Here is a 20,420-nt window from a genome sequence, read left to right on the forward strand (position 1 = left end):
GAGGCGAGGAAGCTGATCAATTTCTGACGACGATGACTACTATCACACTCTTTCTCTTGCCCGGTCCACAGGCCCACACGTCCTCCTGCCTCCCTCCATACCTCTAGTCGTCTTCTTCGGATTCGGAGGAGCTGGCGAGCTCTAACTCAAACATTGGGATGGCATTGATATCATCCAGGGCACGATTGACGTCTGGCTCTGGCTCTGGCTCTGGCTCTGGCTCTGGCTCGAGGCACAGAAATGCCATGACTGTTGTCGAGAGGTCAGCGAGGCTGAGAGTAAGGACTGGGCGTTATCTACCTGAGGCGCCCTGGATGATACCGATGATCACCATTGAGATGACAAGGGGCAACCAGACACGTGCGTCATGGCCAGTCCTCACGGCCCAAAGCAGGAAGAAGGCCAATATGGCGTTGACGATGAGGCCGGAGAGGAAGACAGGAGCCTTGAGGAGGTGGTGCCATGAAAGCATTTTGATGGTCGTGATGTGGGTGACGATTTTGGCGAAGGTGGTCTTGTTGGTGTTGTTGATGATGGTGGCAGTGATGTTGATTCGAATGTAAGATGATATTCCTCGGGTGCAAACACGGTTATTTGTTTGTTCTTGCGTTTCGATGGGGTTAGTCGGAGACTTTGCTTGATACGGGGTTGGTTTCGTTTATCTTGGGCTCCAGGTGACCATCGGAGACCACAGAAACGACGACGCAAGCTTTTCACACGAATCAACAGCATCAACACCTTACATTCAGCATCTCGTTACAGATCTCTCGTTATGGCAACCATTTCAGACCTGCCCCCTGAGATTATGCTCATGGTCACCGCATACCTCCAAGGCGAGGACGTTCTCAACCTACAACTCACAGACAGACGCATGAACTCTTTGACGACAGATGCCTTGTACCGCATCTTCTTCTCTGAACGACATTTCGAGCTGTCAAGTAGAGGCTTTAAGCAGCTTTACGCACTAAGCGTCCATCCTCATGCCCGCCACGTCAAGACCATCATAATCCGCTTCAAGATCAAGTCAAAGCCAACCGCCAAATATCTGACCCTGCTTGACCGCGTGTTCAGAAACTTCGGTAAGTACGGCAAGCTGTCATCCATCGGCGTCCGTCGTGATCAGTCTATTGCCCACCAACAGCATTTTGTCATCTCCAAGAGGTCCTACGCCATCATGAGGGAATATCTAGTTGCCCGCATGATCCCAGCTACAAGCAAGGCAAGACTGCCCCTCGAGAGCATTATCTACGACTTCGTAGTACCCAGGGATCAGAACGGCTCAGATCGCCCCTTGACTTGTCAGCTAAAGCAAGCCATCACCCCAAGCTCGCATAGAGAAGAAATCGAGGCTGCTGAGAGCCTCTGGGAACTTCCTACAGTCGTACCTAAACACTTTGACATCGTCGTCCGCTTTGTGTCTCAGGAACAACTTCTCTCGGAGTGTCCAACTGCGAAGCTCTCACAACAACACGAGACTCTCGCTCTCCTCAATACATCAGTCTACCATCATGACATATTGGCGCGATGGCTACACAATCGCCAAATCAAATCCCTCAGCTTCCGAAACTGCGACCTCGATGCCCTACACTTCCTCTACACTCTCGTATCCAATCCACTCCGCAGCTTGACAGTCGTCAACACACACCAATACAAGGACCACAAAACCGGCAATCCTGACGCTTGGAACCGCCAAATGGAGTCGTGCACCCGCAGTGCCTGGATCCGGATTTTCAGCCTCGCGAGAAGGCTTCCCGATCTCCAGCATCTACGCCTCGGGCAACTCTGGATTGGTGCCAAAGAGCAATATGTCGAGCACACCTATGAGGCTCAAGGACATGAGATGGTCGGCAAGATGTTGGGGCAGCTTTTTAGCCGCCAACAGCCCTCCCTAGACTTTCTAGTCCAGGACAAGACCGTTGTCAAGGAGGTGGAGATACAGAAGGAGAGGGAGAAGGAGGTGGTCAGTGAGAAGGAGCCATCAAGAGAAGAACCAGGTCTGGGAGAGAAACAGTCGAACAGCACAAAGAACAAGCAATGAGTTGGCTAGGATGCGAGGAAGCCGGTAGCCTTCTTGAACACGCGGACGCGGTCTTCCAGACATGAGACTATCCCTGGGTTCTGACAAGTTCGTTGAACCGAACGCATGGTACTATACAGTCAGATAGAAATCAAGGGGTTCATCAGATGAACGTTGACAACTCTGCGGGTTCAGCCCCTCGGCCGAGTAATTTGGTGTACGAATGGAGACCTCTGAAGCACGCAGCTATGGTCACCGTGATGATCGAGCAACACTCACTGCTGTTCTACTGTTTCTCTGGATAATTAATGTCAACGGCAAGGGAGACTGCAGACATAGCACTAGATAGATGTGGTCAAACATGATCGTTCAAAAGTCCACCTTTTTCGGTCGAGAACACCGCGTCGTGCGCTCAAGTGTGTCGTCAAGCTTCCGCCCGCAGTCCTTTCCCACAAGCTCTCTCTCGGTTATCCTCCTACATCTCCCCGACCCATCAACCACGCTACGTATTCCTCGATCCTCAGTCGTTGGCATTTTGCACACGTCACACACAACCATCACCATCACCATGACCGCGCTCCTGAATAGGCCTACTGAGGTGCTCCACGATATCATCAGGAGGCCAGATGCGGATCACACGACAGTATTGTCGACAAGAATACCAAGGGCACACGTAAATCAGCGTTCATGATCTATAGTCGCCGACACGACTCGAATCATCCTTGAGCCTCGAAGTGCGGATGGGAGCATGGGTCTCTAGCATGCGAGGGGTTGGAGTACCACGCTGTCCGACTGCGAGATCGAGCACAACACCTACATCAGACTCTTCGACACTCAGTTCCTCGATAGTCTCGGCATGACCTACGTCAGACATTCTATCGGCCCGTTCAGACATTCGCATACTTGGCCCAATCGCAACCATCGAAACGCAGAAGGCAGCCATAACTGGATTTGTTTCATCAGGCCGTTTCCCAGCACATGTCCACCGTCTCGCAGTGTCGTCTGAGTTGCCTCATCAATGGCGAAAGTGCAGTGATTACAGGACCGACCTGGGGGGAATCTGGTGCTCAAGAGGTCCATGAAATGCTTTCCAAATTCCAGTTTTGGAACCCATGATAACCCTCGCGTCAGACCGGGGCCAGCATTCAGGAAACCAAGCGCCATCTCTACCGGATCCGTCAAGCCTCCCAAGAAGCCACCCAAGAACAAGAAGACACGATGGACGCACAAGAGAGCGGAGCCCAACACCTGAACATTTTGTTGCATTGCTACGATCCTGTAGTAGAGTTGTGGCTCTTGAGGAGATGCCGTCCTTTGGATGCGTCTACACTAGGCTGTTGAAAGATTGGAGGAAGCTGGAAGTCCAAGAAAGCAAAACCAGACACACTTACGATAGCAGTCCTCCTGCCAGCGGCTTGGGTGATGTTGAAGTTACCGCCGTTACCACGAGTTCTCGCAGGAGCTGCATAGACTCTCATATAGTTCCAATGAGACTCCTTTCGGTCATAGCCACACTGCAGCAATTGAACTTCCAACAGGAGGAGCAAGCCTGGATTGGCTGATGGCCTCTCTTTTCGCGGTTTGTAGCATTCTTGCTCTTCCCTGTTCCGCTCCTGTAGCACAGAACTATGTAGTATGCTCTTGGAATGGAGATCAGGCTATCCACGGAGATGTGACTTCTCCCAGTCTTACGTCATGCTTCTTGAGACAATCGATTGTATACGACCTTTGAGGGGAAGTGAAGCAAGTCATCAGAAGATTTCGTGCCGGTCATTCCGCCATTGTTATTGGCGTGCATTTCTCATCCTGTAATTGCTTGGTTTGTCTATCTAGATGAATACATGCCCTTGCTAAGGTAGATGCCTAAGCGATAAGCCATGTTACTGCGTTCAACCTTGCGAGTGTAGAGACCGTCTGTAGAGCTTCCTGAGGTTTCGATAGGTTGATAGCCACTAACCAATGTAACTCCGGAGTGCCACAGTGTAAGAGACACAACTACCTGTAGTAGGGCGCGGATAGACATTGCTTCTTGTCTTGTCATCGCTGTGTAGATGAAGGCCAGGTACAGCTTCACCCGAGAACGTGTGAATTCATGGAGGAAGTGAACGTTCGGCTGTGAGAACGAAGCACTCAAGACACTTTTCGCTCAAATTTATCAACACCACTTTTGTTTCTAGCACACCAGACGTCAACTCTTCGACCCTCTCAAACAATCACACACCTACCAACTAAATCTACCATGGCACCAGCACAGATCTACCAGAGAATGTCAGAGTTCGTTAACGCCATCAAGATTTCAAATTCCGCCAACATGGCACTCCCCCACGGTTACTACATCAGATACGAGGATGTGCAAGCCAACTACAACGTCCGTATGGACTACCACCCCACTAAGCAGGCCCTAGTGGCTCTCGGACTGACGCTCTCCTATTTCGACCTCTGTATGCATCTGTTCGACGTGTTTAACGGGGGCATTGCCCTTCAAGCCCTCGTGCTCGCAAACTGCGAGTTTCGCGCGAACACATTCTCACACATCACTAGCGTTACGCTCAGTAGATTGAGCATCAACAACGTCTCGCTGTACCAGACCCCTGTACTCCTGGATCCAACGAAGCCGTGGCCTAAGATCCCGGGCTACTGGCACAACGTGCTGCCTATTCTTGCACACCAGGGAGCTATTGAGGAATGCGAGCTAAAGGATCTGAGAGACGGCTTTACTTTGACATCCCCCGAACACTGGGCAGGGCTCAACCTTCGCTGTAGAGGCAAGGAGACTATTAAGCTCGCCTTGATGAATCTAGCTGCAGGCTGGCGGGATGCTGCAATCTTTATGCGCCACCCAGTCAACGCAATGGATGAGGAACTGGAGGCTCCCCGTGATGAGCATGTCGCTGTCGAGCTCGCCGCTGCCGATGAAGAGGAGGAAGAAGAAGAAGAAGAAGAAGAAGAAGAAGAAGAAGAAGAAGAAGAAGAAGAAGAAGAAGAGGAGGAGCGGTCGGTCCCCACGAAGAGCGACCACAGTTGCAAGAAGTGTCGCAAGGACAAGAAGGGATGCGACAAGACCATCCCCATCTGCGGAAGGTGTGAGGACAAGGGCGCTACTTGCGTCTACTAGAGCGAGTAGCTGGCGTATAGGCGTCGAACTACACTACAGAACCTCGAGTGCACCGTCAGTGAAGGCATCGAGGGGACTGAGAGCGACCCAAGCCATACAGGAGAAGGTTCAATGAAGCATACGATAGACAGCAATACCCCAAAGGCCAAGCCCTTTAATCGCAATACAAGATGCATTTGTATAACTTCCCCGCTTGCGTGATGTTGCTATAGATTCTATATGCGAGAAATACATAGTGTCGACACTCCCTCTGCCGTGCGGGATCTCACAGCCAAACCATGAAAAGGCAAGACGGTTTTCGCAACCAGCGACAGGTCCAAAGAGAGCGGTTGCGATGACATCTACATCGAAACTCCCACTCCCCTGCAGGACCTCTTGCCTACTCATCAAAAGGCAAGGTGCTTTTTTAGATTGAGTGAATGTCCACTGAGAGAACTTGAAGTCATTAAGGGAGTGACCTCTCATCGTCCCGACAGATCCATGAATCTCGCCATCAAAAGGCAAGATAGATTTTGGAATACGGTGCATGTCCAGAGAAAGCAGTCGGGAACATTACTCTCACTGGCCGTTCAACTAATCTACAAAAACATCGTGCATTTTGATGAGCACTTGAGTCACTACCTTGGAATGATGGGACGTGCTAGAAGAGTACAAAGAACTATCGCTCTCGGCGGACGTGTGATTGATCAGCCAAAGCGTTCTGCATTTTGACAGGCAGTGAGGTCGGCAGACTGCACTTGAGACATGAAAACACAGATCCAAGAGAGCAAATGGATATATCGCTCTCAGTGGACATGCAAAGGAACTGTTAGAGATCTCTGCATCTCACTAGCTGTTTAGATCACTGGTCTGCACTCAAGATACAGCGATGTGTGTCCAAGGAATAGGGAGAAGATTTCGCGGTGGATGTGGACAGAATCGATTATTCTGATAATTAACAAAGTAGCGAGACCAGGCATAGGATGCTGTCTTGAATTCTCAATTGCGATTTCTGCAGTGTCTACTCGTTTGTTGTGGTGTCGTTGCCTAAAGTCTCGGCTGTCATTTGTGTCGAGGCTGGTTCAGGATTTCTAAATTTCCAATCAACACACGCGCATCGCACCCATCACCTCTTCGCACGTACACCGCCTCCTCTTCACGCGTACACCACCTCCTCTCCACGCGTACATCACCATCTCTTACCCTCAACGACATAGCACAACCGAAAATTACGCAATGTTGACCTGCGAGCCTGCAAAAACCACAAGCATGTCGTCTGTTTCTTTGGCTCTACCCAACGAGCTTATGGACTGCCTAACCATTGAGATCGACTGCACACACTCTCTCGAGGAAGAAGACTATTACGAAGACATGGCAATGTTCGCAGAGTGTCTCCACAACATCAAAAATCTTGCCGACCGCAACGAACGCTTGAACACAATCTCGATCAGTCTGAAATACATTCAACTCACGACACAGCGAGGCCATATGGACCACCCTTCCCAGATGCTCGCTTTGCAGAAGTTCGCGCACCAGTTCATGCTTCCCAAGGTCGCTGAGGCCGGGCTCGTACTCGACACCTTCTATCTCGAGCTTAACTTCGATGCCGCTCCGAGAAACGCCGCTCTGATGAGATGGATGGTCAGCATCTGCGCTGAGGACTCACCAATTACCTCTGATGTGGGTATTGGCTACTACCGTGTGATCCCGAACAAGGAGCACGAGGCCTGGGTGCACTTCTACCGTAGTAAGCAGAGTGTTCACGCTCACGGTCTGTCATTTGATCAGTTTAAGGAGATAGAAGCTATCTTACATGGTGATCATGTTAAGGAACTCGTGTTGACTAGTTGCCACCTCCTTCACTCGGTCCTCACAAACGATCACTCGATTTTTAGCGATACTCTTGATCGTCTTGAGATTAAGGGCCTCCATGCATACGTCATGGTCGAGCTTCTCAACAAAAGAGTTAGACCAACCAGGGTTGGATTCCAAGTTGACTTTGTCGCCGAGGGCGATGAAAGAATTAAGGCAGGTCTTCAAACCCTTTCAAGACGCTTGAATCCCGTCTAGGGTATTGAGAGGCCCACAAAACCTTGCCTGCTCGCAATCAACCACTTCCCAACAATCGACAGCGAGACCAAGGTTCCTCCCGGATCTACGACCACAAGACCGCTATCCCTCGGCTCCTGACCGCAATAGACCTTGCTGCATTGTTCCAAGTTCTCATCAACCGATGTTACCTTCCGTAGAGGATCAGGCATCAAGTACACCTACCTTGACTGCTCCTGTCACCCCTGTTTCAAACCACAAACACAAGCACAAAAGAACAAAAACACCTGAATCACCCCACAACCCAATCACCAAAATAGCGGTTTCTTTCGTCCACTGCTTTCCTTCCTGCATCGCCTCGTCTCAGAGGCTCTGCCCTTCTGGCAAGCACTTTACGGCGCCTTCTTCTTCACGAAGCACATCCATCACTTGGGGCCGCTCAGCGGGCACTTTTATCGTCGCCAGTCTCGCCCATCTCTCACCCCTTGTACCTTCCCCAAATCAACACATCCAGTGTAGCGCAAGCACTAGTCAAACCATCCAGACGACCTCTCCTATGTACAACACTCTCCTGGGGCCATCAAGCGCCCCTGGTTTTCACAAGCCTCCTCCGGAGTTACCCACCGCGCTCATCGGGCCCATCGCTGGCGTCGCCTTATTTCCCCTTTCTCGTCTCTCGTTTCGCCAGCACCAGCACATCGTCTTTGCATCTTCCTTCTTTGGCACCCGCACATCACTTCTGCTCATTGAGATGCCTCAGCGTCCTTCCAACTCCCGTCTCATCGATGAGGGCGCCTCCTTCCCATCACGTCTTCCGTCCACTACGCCTTCCGTCCGGCACCGTCTCACCGCCTTCCTTGCTTCTTGCTTCTTGCTCCTTACTTCCCCTGCCTCTACTGGCCTCACACAAACCACAACCAAGGCACAAAAAGTCATAAAACGCGAACAGAACGAAGCATCATAAGACGAGAAAGACACAAGAACATCACAAAACTACAAGATCATGCTTCATCAAGAACAAGCAACGTACCATCACGGGTGATGAGCGATACACCGCAGCACTCGCCATACATACTCTTCCACAACTCATGACCGGCGTTTTGGTTTTCTGATTTCTGGCATTGGTCTTTGCACGCTCCCTACGGGTTAGAGCTCTTCCTCGGTCTTGGGTCTCCACAGTCTTACTCTCTTTTCTTTCTGGCATTCAATTTTATACGCTCCCCACGGGTCGAGCTTTTCTGGGAGTTTGGAGTTTGGTCTTTTGATTCATTTTGGTTCTTCTCTGGTGCGGTGGTTTGTTCTTTCGGTTCTTCTCTGGTGCAATGGTTAATTCTTTGGTCCGTTTTTTTTTTGGTTTCTTCCGTAGGCATGAAGTTCTTGTTCCTTCATGTTTCTGATTCACTGTTGTTCGGATGTGTGAGCTTTACTTGAAATGACGTGTCGCTGATACATGCGCTGTATTCGTCTTGGAGGATGTAGTGGCTTTCGAAGGCTCTCGAGTTGTGGTTCGTCTTCTTCTTTGGTGATATATTTTAGGCATGTATGAAGTATTCGCATCTTTCCAGCTTTATGTGCTGACTCTCTGGACAGTTGTCGTCTGGAAGAGATCCAGGTGCTTACAGCCAATTTACCTCTATCCAGCACCGCGAAGATTGGTCTTCACCGCCACCCTCCCATCGCCAACACCGCCTCGTCACTATCAGGCCAAAACAACTATCCTTCTCACTTCCTCCCAAATCTCCATTCAATATCCTATATAAACTCCCTCTCCACCCACCACCACCTCTCTCAACCAAGATGGACGGATGGTCGTATATTCGATCACCGGAAACGTGTCAAGGAACCCACAAGAAGTCGTTCTTCGTGGAACGTCCTGAGAGACACCAGCACACAGCGAAGGCAAGGAGAGGCATCAGGCCCCTGCACCCCTCACCCTCCTTAATCTCTCTTATACAGCCTCCATTGTCCAGAAGCCAAGCTACTGCCTCCCGCCCAACCCATCAGTAAACCGCTCGTCTGAAGATTACAGCCAGGGGTGTGGTGGTTCGTTGACCTGATAACTTCATCCCCTCTACCTCCTCTACCTCGCACATTTTGCAAAACCAACGAGCATCTGCAACACAGCAGTTTGAGGTGAGCTTCCTGTCAAAGGCATCTTCACAACTTCTTCGAATCTCTCTGAAGTCGTTGTCTGGAGAGAAGCTTTTGATCGAGGGGGTGGAAGGATTATATAGCCTACGCGACTCAGACCTCAAATTCCTACTCTCCAGTCGCGAATCAACAACTTAGACCACTCATCTCACACTCAACGCTGCCTCGTGGTCATCAAGCGCCAACTTTGACTCTTCGACTCGTCGATCTCAGCGTCGATGCATCCTTGTCCTAATTCGCCGATCCCAGCGCCCTGATGCACCACCAGCGTTCACCTGATGAGACTCTTTCTTCTGGCCTACGCAGCTGCCACCCCGTCACAAAGATCACAGTAAGATGACTAGGCGTTTTGACGAGCTCGCCGCCCGCATCGACGGTGGTGCCAGTGCCTCACAGGCTCACTCAGGTTATTCGTACGCAAAAGATGACAGATACGCAAGTAATTATCGGCCTTTAAGTAGACGAGATGATGTGTTCCATTGGCTTTGTCGAACAATCTACTTTCTCACGCTAGCATCATGACCCATCGTAAACCCGCTCAACGATCTACTGAGCTCAAAGCTCCTCGAACTTCGTCTTGCAATTTGCTTCGCCGCTGCTCTCTTGCTCTGTCTCGTCAGGACGTTTATGGCGCATTTTCTTTGTTTCCGTCTGCGTTGCTTGCTTTCGGGGCTCTTTTGCCTTGACGGATTTCCTGTTCTTTGTCATATTCGCTAATTAGCTGAAATTCGATGGCCTTGTCTCTTGAAACCTTTGTTTCTTTGGTCTTACTTGTGCTCCTTACTGTGACAAAGACTTTGGTCAACTTGGCTTCCGACATTGATTTCCCGTCCTGCACCTTTATTCTAGAAAGCACAGAAAGCCAAAAAAGAACAGGAAAGCTCTCTACCATGAATCATTATGCTGAGAGATGCATCCGATTGTGTTACTGGACTGCTATAGACTTGATCATGTGTCCCACCTTCCTTCTGTGAAATCCCCCTGAGGTAACGTGTCTGAATGCACATTGCTTTTCACTACCACCGTCTTGTCCAAAAGGATTGATCCATCATCTCTCTCTTGGATCAAATCATCTCCCCAACTGGCTTCAACTGTGCGCTTCGGTGGCCGTTTATCTGCGTAGAGCTTCGAGGCGGCGAAGCTCGTTGTGGATGGCGGCGAAGACGTTGGGCGTGGTGACGGCCGAGATAGCCGCAACCTCCACACCACCATCTGCACGCAGCTCGCTCACATCCAGGCGATTCAGAAAGATGCAACAGCGCATCATGTCGATGATACGGTACCAGGAGACATTTCTGTGGGCGTCGAGGTGATAGCGTGAGAAAAGGCGACTCTTTGGAATCGCAGGGAACAAAGAGATGTCTTTGAGCTCCAGTTCCACCAAAAGGTCTTGCTCAAACCAGAGGAGATCATAGAGGGTAGATTCGTCAATATCAGTAGCGGTGATACTGATTTTGCGAATGGGGGTCTGTTTGAAGAAGCTAGGGAGTACCTCATGAAGGTGTTCGACTTTCAGCTTCTCTATCTTGAGAGTTTGTGTTTGCGGGTCGTAGAGAATGAAACCAGGCGCATCGGTGTAGGTGATGCGGGTTACATCGAAGAGAGAGATATGTGCAATGGTCGAGGCAAGCTTCGTTCGCGCAGGAGAGATGTCAGAGCGCGCGGCCGGCGAAGGCAGAGAGAAGTCTAGGGTTCTGGGAGAAACGTCCAGGTCGTAGTGGTCTTGGACATTGCCGAACATGACTAGAAGGATGTCGGCGCTGTTGAGCTCGTGCCACTTTGAACCAGGTCCAGGAAGATTCATTGCCGTGAAGACAACTTTGATGGCGACCTGTTGTTTTCTGACGCGCAAGACTTCAAAGATGACCATGATATCTAATCTGATGACGCAGTATTCCTCGTGAATGCCGCTCATCTGGATTGTGAGAGTCTTAATAGCTGGACCGAACTGCGCGTGACAGACTGCAGAGAGCAGGTGGTCGAGAGCAGCACGGTCGATAGATGTAACGAGATCCTCGAAGCACTTGTCGGTAAAGCAGTCTTCGGAGAGCGCACGGTATGTGCTATTGACGAGCCGGAAGTTTGGTAGATCCCCCTTTGCTACGTACTTGGCAATCATCCTGACCACTTCGTTAGGAAGATGAGCCATGATGCTGAGTACGCTTTCTGTTGATGGTGGATGTGAGCGGAGAGATAGGAGGAGAATGATTTGTCGTCGAGCGCAGTAGCGAGATATAGGAAGCGTGCTGGGCTACCTGGGGTGGTGCATATGCAATGTAGAGCTGTCAAAGAGAAAGGTTTCGCCTTCGTTGCGTCTGCGGTTCAGCCACGAGAAAAGAGAAGAAGAAAGACGTGAAAGTCGGTCAAGATGTCAAAGCTTCGGAACGAGACACTCGACAGTGTCGTGCGGTTGTGGGTTTCTACTCATTCAATGTGTGCTCAGTCCGAAGCACGAGTGGCTTGGCCATAACAACTATGACATGCTCGATCTCACCACATTAATCATCATTGCTGGTGTCCTTTGCAAGAGGCGCCCCAAAACAGCGAATATGAACGTCCCATGTCCATGACAGCTCTTTGCCCTTCCCCCTTTACTCTCTGCCCTACCAGTCTGAGATCTTCCAATAAACTTACGCACAATTCTCACGAAGTGTTGAAGTCCGAGATAATTCATTTCGCCTTTACTTTCAGCCCCTTTCGTCAACAAACATCTTACGACAACTCCCCCTCTCGTCCTCCTCGCCTCTCTCGCGCTCATCTAAGACCTATTCGCTCACCCCTCAATACCGACACACCCGGCAATGCAGACGGCCTTACGCGTACACGTTGAGCTGTTTCGTAGGATTGTGCTCGAAGTACGTGTTCAGCCTTGATGACACGTTCAGACTGACCATTCGTTAGCCTCACAGGACTCTGCATCAGGGACCAGCTTCCTAAAGAACTGAGAGTGCAAACCATCGCACACCTTGACGAGCGCAATATCAAGAGCCTTCGATCGGTATCCAGAATGATGGAGGGCGACTCTTTCTGTTGATTGATCGTCGTCTGCTTTGGAGAACGATCAGTCACCCCAACCGCTGCAAGTCTCAATGACCCGTATCAAGTACTCACGCAAAAGTCTTCCTGACGGAGATCAAGGAAGCGATGAACGAGAACGTCTTCGAAAATTGCAACAAAGCCATCAATACCGCTACTAATACCGTGTTATCGACATCTCGGGGCTGGGGTGCTCACAAGAGTCAGGGCGATCTCCCATGGGCTACCTACAGGGCAGTGGTTCGCCGTCAGAACCCCGTCGTCGGTCTGGCTGTGCGATCACTCAAGAGGCTCTGCTCAGGCTACGATGCTATCGACAATACCTTCTACATTGCGCAAGCCAGGATATCCAATATGCTCAGAGCACAGAGGAGGCACGTCAAGATCAAGATGGAGGTCAATGCAAGCCCGCGCTTGTCATCTTTGGGATCCATATTTGAGATTGGTCTGGTCTATCACGGCCTTTACAGCGCGGCAGTGTGTCCCGGAGTGGCACTGGGGGATCTGGTCATCGATCTGCCCTCGCCCCAGACAACTCCAGACCTCGTCCCCCACAGAACAAACCTCTTCCATCACCTCTCAACAACCCCTCTCAACGGGCATGACATCCGCATCCCCTCAAAGACTACTCAACCGAGAGCTCTGTGACCTATCTCGCTACCACCGACGCCATCATCTACAAGAGCCTAGGCATCTACCACTTCGATGAGCTCCGCCATCCTCACCTTCCTTCTCCCCATTCGCGAGTCCGCCCTGCGAGAGTCCAGCGTCGAGTCATCTGCTCTTGTGACGCAGAACCGCAGTCGTTCAATCGCGAATTACACCATGCGTAACGTGAAGATGCATGCTCGTCTTGCGTTCGGCCACCCGTGCCTTGCTCCTGGAAGGACCATATCGAGGAGATTTCCATGTCATCCTCTGTGGACTCAGTGCTGGTGGGCAATCTCTGGACCCCAAGATGCTTCGAAGACATCGACCCGAATTTGCCTCAGCAGCCAAAGGTCAAGCACTTCGAAGCTATCGACCAGTGGAGCGTACAATTTGACCTGGATCGCTTGGTCGCCGAGACTGAGTGACAAGGTCAGGTGCAGCCATGTCTTTATGACCGCTATGAACGACGAGGCTGCCGCGGAGGAAAGGCGGGAAGCTGCGCTGGGTTTTATTGAGGAGCCTCGCGAAGAAAGTGGTTCGGGGGGTAAGTTTGTTTGCTGCTCACTATATTTTCCTGGACTAACGACTCTCTTACAGCACAGCATCATCATCGAAGCACCCTCATGCTGCCATTCCTCAAGTTAAACATTCTGTCATGGAAACATACAACAAGCTCTATCGTTTTTCACAAATCATTGCCTTCTCCCAATCCTCCAGCGCAAGACGTGGATAGCCAGTCAGTCTTGTACTCGTCCTCGATCCGGTAGGGAGCGGTACGGTGACGCTCAGGATATCCTCAAGAGAAAGAGCTTCGGAGAAGAGATATGGGCATCGTCGGGGCCTCAGGAGAAGATGTTACTACTTCAAAATAACCTTTGCATTCCGATAGGCGCTATTATGACCCTCGCTTGGCTCAGGAGTGCTGCCACTTCTCTCTCAAATTCTTCAACACCTTTTTTGAACACTCTCTTGTGACCCATCTTCTGAAATAGCTTCGAAGTCCCGAACAAGAATCTGCTCATCCGCGACTGGCAAGTGTAACGTGACGTTGGTCGAGGTAATCTTGACCGTACAAGCTATTATCCTGAGCAGGTCGGTCACACCCAAGGGTGAATTTGAGATGTAAAGTCCCTGTATCATGATCGATCCAAGCTAATCTCTCATCGCGGACATCCATGATTCTTGAGCATTCGAGATTGTGAGGCGTCCGATATCCTTTTGCCAGATCATGCTCGCATCTTCTCGTTTTTAATCCCGATGACTGTATATGATCTCCACCGCGTGATGCTTGCGTTGTCCTCCTTTGTCTTGATACCCTTTAGGCGCCTTCTAGGACTCCAGTAGCAGAAGTTCTCAAGCACCTGTACATCAGGCTTCGCAGACAGCAACCTGCCAGTACCAGGAGGTCCTGATGGCATACGAACAGCTGGCTGCTTTGACCTCAATCTGAAGGCTCACACAGGATGAGCCTTCTGCTTGACACATCATTGCACTGGGCTGTACCGCCATCCATTAGGAGGAGGATATGATACTGCGCCTATTATCAAAAGAAGCAGAATCTCTTCCTCATTTCTTCTCATTCTGCAGATACCAAAAGCGCTGGCATCAAGTCAACAACAGTGGTGGTGGCTCAATGGTTAGAGCATCGCTCTATCCCCCGTCCGCATTTGGGTGGGCGTATTTTGAAGGTGACTGCAACAGCAGTTGGGGAACACAGCGAGAATTCCGGGTTTGATCCTCGGCTACCACAGTTCTTTTTTTACTCTTGTTCTGCTGGTTTAATCTTGACATATTGTCCTGGTGCGAGGGCTACATTTTCCCTTGCTGGAGTGATTCTGTACAAGAGTTTGTTGGGGAGACAAAGCATTTTCTTTGTTTTGTTCACAACTCTTTGTTCGTATGCTCAACACATTTCACCATCACTGCCTATGCTTAGTGTAGTATAAAAAGGGGACATGAGAGCAGTGTATAGTTATTGACTCAGCACATAGTCCTTTTAATATCATCAATGAGTGTAACGATGAACATGATCTTTTCCATCCCTATAGTTCCGCTAGATTCCATTTAGAAGCCAGAGCAAGGAGCAAGGAGCAAGGAGCGATAAGGTCATTGAAGCTCCTTCTACCTTTGTAGTTCTCTGCGTCATCCACCTCATTCGAAGTCTACATTTTTACAGACTCAGGGGAACATAGAGCCACAACTAGTATCATTGACCTTTTTACCTTGGTCTTTGCTTAGATCCGGCATCTCTACACCTGGGACCAGCATGTGGAGTTGTTAACTTCAACACCGTGCTCTATCTTGCAACATGTGTCGTCAACCCAGCAGACCATTCATCCAAACCTTAGAATAGCGCAAGCAGCTCTCTTATATGGTGCCGAGAACAATCGATGTCGGACTTAGACGATGATGTCCGGGCTGTGTCATCGGATGTTCGCCGCCGCTCGCTATATAAAGAAGCCTCTCACGTAGCTGCTCAATCTCCTGTCTTTGATGTTTTCTGAATGATTTTCCTCGTGTAGAAACAGTCATGGTTGCTGTTTCCATTTCTCCTATCATAGCCATGACAGCTTTCTCCAGAAGCGCCAGAGTCTGCTACGTCCAGAATCGATACTGCCACGTTCTTCCTCGGTGCATGGTTGATCCGGTAGCTATGACTTACGCTTTCATTATAGAATTACTCTACTATTAACACCTCTACCGATGCAACGCTCTTCTTCCTTAACATGGTTCATGACATCGCTACATACCTGACTTCACCACGAGAAAAACACAGTTCTCACAGTCCAACCACAGAGGACGAGAGAGATCAGGTCAATGAATCAAGGATTGGCTCCGCATCACCGGGGCACGAAAAGAGAGATGTGTTATAACGTACTGCGCAGGACACGAGTCCGTAGCGATATTTCAGTGACCTGGTTACCTTCGTTGTTTTCTTACCTGCGTAGATACAGTACTAGCTCTGATCACGACTTGCGAGTCACAAGCGTTCGATTGATTGTATCCATAGTGTCGCGTAACATTGGAGTCTCTTCGTACGCAATAGCTGCAGTACCGGTAAGCGGGTATTATATAGCGCCAGAGTTGGTAGACCGAGGCCACAGTCAGATGAATGGCGACCACAACCACGAAATGTGCGACTCTTCCTCGCCCAAGAGATGTCGCATGACTTCTCGAATGATGAGTGGTAAAGAGGATACATTCTAGCATAGGACGAAGCCTGACGATGGGGGTTTTGAGGCAGCAGAGCAACCAGGATGACTCGACTGGACTAGCTTGCTCAGTTTGACAACCATAGCATCATCGGCGATGGCAGTTTGCTTGTCGAATGCCTGTGCAGAAGTATCGGGCTCGGTGACGGTGTCCTTATCAGAGATGTTGTGCTGGTCAGTCATCGTCGTTTGTGCTGAGCGTTATGTGTACCCCGTTAGCAGAGCGAGGGTGGAAACCATCCGAAAGATAACGAGGAGGTGCTGATATGGTCGATGCGGGCTATCGACGAACGTGGAAGCGCTGGCGGCGCACTCAATTATTTCTTCTACTGTTAGGGCTCGACAACTCTGTACTAAACACGTGGGACATGTTGCGTTCGTTTGGAACGCTCGTCTTGTTGTTGGGAGATCTTCAGGCGCGTTCCCGGCAATTTGTCGTGGTGATAAAGAGTCAGACATGGAGACGGAGTGCAGAGATCCTGAGGGGCACAGCATATGTCAGTAACATTCGACCAAGCGAGTTACAAGACTCACGATGCTCATGGCAGCGACAGTATTGATGTGATCGAACAATTAGGCGCCTATTTCGGCGGAGTCGTCAAGAGCAGGGTGGAAGCGAGCGTGGGTTATGGAGCAGGAGAGCAACGAGCTGATGGTCGCCACAGACATGGCTGTCAGGATGCCCAGATCTGTTGATTCTGAGACACTTTGCTACGGCAATAGCCTGCTAGACACTTTCTCACCACGAGGGGCACCATCAGACTTGACTGCGGGGGACTCATGGGTTTGCAACTCTTAGCACGCCGTGAAGATGGCCAGAAAATCGTTTGATTGAGGACAAGAACAAGGCTTCGCTAATGCGTTGTATAATCAGTAGCTCTGAACAGCGCTCACAATGCGGATGTATTCCAGATCCTCATGTCTTCCATGCATGTTGTCGTCATCGTTAACCCTTGATCACCCTCAAGCCCAAACACCACCTTTCTTTTTCACCACCCAAGCAGCGCCAACGTCATCGGCCCTGGGACGAGGCGGAATGGCAATACGTTCAGTAGGCTTCGGTCCTTGTATGTCTTGCAGCAGCCTGCAGCTCTCCAAAGGCTCCTCATTCAAATCCTTCCCATCGACTTTCGCGATGAAAAAGCCATGTTCCAAACTGTCCGCGTGAATCTGAACGTGATCCATGCGTGAGCGACGACGCATGGTACGCACCTCTCTGATGACGAACTTCTTTTCCATGTCTGTGCTTGCGCCCTCGAGGTTGGGTGATCTGCCGAGCTCCCCCAGAGTGCCAAAGACATAGCGCAAGTGTTTCGGCACCTCCCTTTGTCCCTCGACATGTTGGCGAGGCACAAAGATCGCGAACCTGAAGGAACTGGCGCGACTAAAGAATTTGATCAGTGGCATGACCAGACATTTGGCCAGGTACTCGGAATCTTCAATAATACTGAGATCAATATTGATAAAAAGACATACCAGAACATCGCTGGTTGAGAAATAGTAATCGGAAGTAATCTCGGGCTCTCTGCTCTCAAGAACATCTGCGAATTTGCAAGCGGCAGCCCAGAGGAAGTCATTCGGGTCGAAGAGATATTCGTCGTGTTGGAGTACCAAGTTTTCATTGTCGCGACGCTCGTTGCAGCTGTGCTCGTAGTTGGTGCGTTCTTCTTCTTTGCGTTGAGAGTATCGTGGGGGTGCTTGGTTTCCTCCGGTGTTGGTGCCGTCTTGTTGTTGCGGAGATTTGAAGTGTTGATCAGTGGCGTCAATCGCACTGTCTCTATCATCGTCTGCCTGCTTTAATGGTGCGGATGTAGTATCGTCTTCTTGATGAGAGGGCGTTGCGGTGTGGTCGTTGTCATTCATTGCATCATCTCTACGGACGCCTGGCTGTTTTGATGGCGTTGTGGGAGGGACACGTCGAATGTTATTGCGCAGGCTGTCTGCTGCAGAGCGACGGTCCTCTGGTGGTTTCTGAACATCACGACTGCTGAATTCTGGTGTCGGTCGGTGGTGCAACCCGGCGTGGTGTGGAACGTGGATCACAGGTTGCTGAATAAGTGGAACGGCCCAAGTTACGCGTCTTGTAGTAACTGCATTGGCCATGTTCGAAGATGCGTTGAATGAGACTTATCTTGTTGTAGCAGCCAAAATTGGCAGTCTTTTCGCTATGCGATGAGGGAGATGGAAGAACAAGAATTTGCGAAGGTGAATTACACCGGCGCGAGCTGCACCCGATGACTGAATATCATGAAGCTGTCAGTCGTCCAATAGAGTTTGTGACTCTGCCTGTAAGCCCTAAGCTGTGCTTGACGCTTTATCTGTTGTATAGGTAGAGTAAAGCGGTCCTTTGAGTCGGTTTTGGCTGTGTTGGACGTGACTCTTGACAACTCGATGACTCGACGGTCTGTCTCGCGTAGTGCTGTAGACGACGCGTCAATCAATTAATCCGACATTCATCTTACCGCAAGTGTTGCATGTTCAAACCGAGTACAATCGAATAGGCGATCCGGCCTTGGTGCACGCTGTGCAATCAGCAACAGTCTGATTTGAAGAACGCACATCGAAGTCATCGTAGGCGGAATCAATATCAATTTTCAGTTAGTTTAACGGTGTTCGCTCGACAAGACAGCGACTCTCGAAGTACTAAATCTCTAGCCAATCAGTGAGCTAGTGAGCCAGTCGTATAGCGTAAGCTAGTGTATCTGGTTATGTCGTCGTATGATTGAAAGTGTGGTCGTTCAGGGTCGCGGTGTTTTTCCGCGGTTAAAGATGTAGTTCTTATAACCTAAAGGCATAGCCTAGGTTACATCCGCAGCGTAACATGAATGGCATTGGTACAATTCTGGATCAGACAAACTTTGGTCTTTCCACCCTAGAAGAAGCTACTATTAGCGATTTTTTTGTCAGGAAATCCTGGTTGACATATTGTCACGAGCGCCTCTTCTGACCACACTCATCTCAACAAAACTTGAACCTAGACGCCCTCGTCTAAGAGAAAGTTAGGCTGCTATACTTTGATGGGCATGAACACCAAATGGTCGTGGAATATGATCCCGGCTCGGTGTTCACGACGCTCAATCAAGCGTCGATTAATCTCTTCCTGGCTGAGCTGTCGCCTTTCAGCTCGCTCTTTTGCTCGAGCTTCTTTCTCGGCCAGTTGCCTTTCAGCTCGAGCTTCTTTCTCGGCCAGTCGCCTTTTAGCTCGCTCTTTTGCTCAAGCTTCTCTCTCAGCCAGTCTCTTGGCGCGTTCCTGGGTTCTAGCTTCTTTTCTGGCTTGTTGAGTCTTCTTCGTCTGTCGCCTTCTAGCACGCTCTTTTGCTCGAGCTTCCCTCTCAGCAAAGACCATAGCTAGCCTACCGGAAAGTTCCTGGGTTCTGGCTTCTCTTCTGGCTTCTCTTCTGGCAAGATAGGCGGCTTGTTGAGTCTCCGTAATGGTCTCGCGACGGACTTTCTGATATGCACATAGCTCCTCCTTGTGATTCTGGTAATACTGTTTGGTACGCTTCCTGAACGGGTCCGGATTTTCGTCTATCCGCTTTTTCTTCTCTTCCAAGATGGCCTTCTTGTGTTTTTGGTAGTACAATCGGTGGTACTCTTTCCGTGCTTCTAGGTATGCCTCAAGTCGCTGCTCGAAAGCTTTTTTGGAAGTTTCTTTTTCGGCAGCTTTACATGTTGTAGACGACATGCTTTGACGTGGCAAGCGAGTAGAAGACACAGATCCGAAGAGACATGGGATCGTAGCTATAAAGCGTTTGCCCCGTGTAAAGACGAACATGACTGCTGCTTGAAGATTATCGGAGGGATTAAAGGAAGGCTTCAACAAGTGGCAAGGGCGAGAATGATAGAGGCTTGCCAAGCCGGGACATTTCGAAGAAGCCGAAACCTCTCGCCCACCCGCGACAGCAAGCTCCCAACCTTGAGTCAAGTCACGGTGTAAACCTTGCATTGACGAGCAACATCATCGCTGATGCAATGCAATTGGAAATTTCGGATCGAATTTCTCATAATCAGGTTTAGGTCAGAAGTGGGTATTGCCTGATATTATGCCTGGCGATATGTGTCCTTGGCGGTCTGGAAGCGAAGAGGCGCGTTCGTACAAAATTGCGGCGGCATCCATCGCGCCTTCCTAGTCAACGTTTGCTACTTCTTACTACCTGACCTAGCTATTGTTTGTCGCAGACTCACAGTGAACCGACAACTCGCTGGAAGA

The 20,420-nt window shown here is 50.1% G+C and overlaps 8 protein-coding genes across 8 annotated transcripts; 4 read left to right on the top strand and 4 right to left on the bottom strand.

Moving 5' to 3' along the window:
- Positions 1–103: 103 nt before the first annotated feature.
- M438DRAFT_340121 (uncharacterized protein) lies at positions 104–472 on the bottom strand (the record flags this gene model as incomplete). The annotated part of the gene is made up of 2 exons (XM_029904290.1): positions 104–249; positions 301–472. The coding sequence occupies 2 exons, from the start codon at positions 470–472 to the stop codon at positions 104–106; spliced, it is 318 nt and encodes a 105-aa protein (XP_029755248.1).
- Positions 473–772: 300 nt separating this feature from the next.
- M438DRAFT_359990 (uncharacterized protein) lies at positions 773–2,038 on the top strand (the record flags this gene model as incomplete). Its single annotated transcript, XM_029907393.1, has 1 exon — positions 773–2,038. The coding sequence occupies one exon, from the start codon at positions 773–775 to the stop codon at positions 2,036–2,038; it is 1,266 nt and encodes a 421-aa protein (XP_029755249.1).
- A 664-nt stretch (positions 2,039–2,702) lies between these two features.
- M438DRAFT_359991 (uncharacterized protein) lies at positions 2,703–4,058 on the bottom strand (the record flags this gene model as incomplete). Its single annotated transcript, XM_029907394.1, has 5 exons — positions 2,703–3,019; positions 3,067–3,265; positions 3,409–3,630; positions 3,710–3,743; positions 3,859–4,058. 5 exons carry the CDS (start codon positions 4,056–4,058, stop codon positions 2,703–2,705), a joined length of 972 nt encoding a protein of 323 aa, XP_029755250.1.
- Positions 4,059–4,256: 198 nt separating this feature from the next.
- M438DRAFT_388353 (uncharacterized protein) lies at positions 4,257–5,247 on the top strand (the record flags this gene model as incomplete). The annotated part of the gene is made up of 2 exons (XM_029909010.1): positions 4,257–5,098; positions 5,133–5,247. 2 exons carry the CDS (start codon positions 4,257–4,259, stop codon positions 5,245–5,247), a joined length of 957 nt encoding a protein of 318 aa, XP_029755251.1.
- Positions 5,248–6,347: 1,100 nt separating this feature from the next.
- M438DRAFT_359993 (uncharacterized protein) lies at positions 6,348–7,181 on the top strand (the record flags this gene model as incomplete). Its single annotated transcript, XM_029907395.1, has 1 exon — positions 6,348–7,181. One exon carries the CDS (start codon positions 6,348–6,350, stop codon positions 7,179–7,181), a length of 834 nt encoding a protein of 277 aa, XP_029755252.1.
- Positions 7,182–10,422: 3,241 nt separating this feature from the next.
- On the bottom strand, positions 10,423–11,460 carry M438DRAFT_388354 (uncharacterized protein; the record flags this gene model as incomplete). Its single annotated transcript, XM_029909011.1, has 1 exon — positions 10,423–11,460. One exon carries the CDS (start codon positions 11,458–11,460, stop codon positions 10,423–10,425), a length of 1,038 nt encoding a protein of 345 aa, XP_029755253.1.
- A 995-nt stretch (positions 11,461–12,455) lies between these two features.
- M438DRAFT_340126 (uncharacterized protein) lies at positions 12,456–12,995 on the top strand (the record flags this gene model as incomplete). Its single annotated transcript, XM_029904291.1, has 1 exon — positions 12,456–12,995. The coding sequence occupies one exon, from the start codon at positions 12,456–12,458 to the stop codon at positions 12,993–12,995; it is 540 nt and encodes a 179-aa protein (XP_029755254.1).
- A 5,935-nt stretch (positions 12,996–18,930) lies between these two features.
- M438DRAFT_350012 (uncharacterized protein) lies at positions 18,931–20,000 on the bottom strand. The gene has a single exon (XM_029906528.1). The coding sequence runs from the start codon at positions 19,893–19,895 to the stop codon at positions 19,425–19,427; it is 471 nt and encodes a 156-aa protein (XP_029755255.1). The 5' UTR covers positions 19,896–20,000; the 3' UTR covers positions 18,931–19,424.
- Between the last annotated feature and the right edge of the window lie 420 nt (positions 20,001–20,420).

The sequence above is a fragment of the Aureobasidium pullulans genome (genome assembly GCF_000721785.1).
Source record: "Aureobasidium pullulans EXF-150 unplaced genomic scaffold scaffold_37, whole genome shotgun sequence".
NCBI lineage: Eukaryota > Fungi > Ascomycota > Dothideomycetes > Dothideales > Saccotheciaceae > Aureobasidium > Aureobasidium pullulans.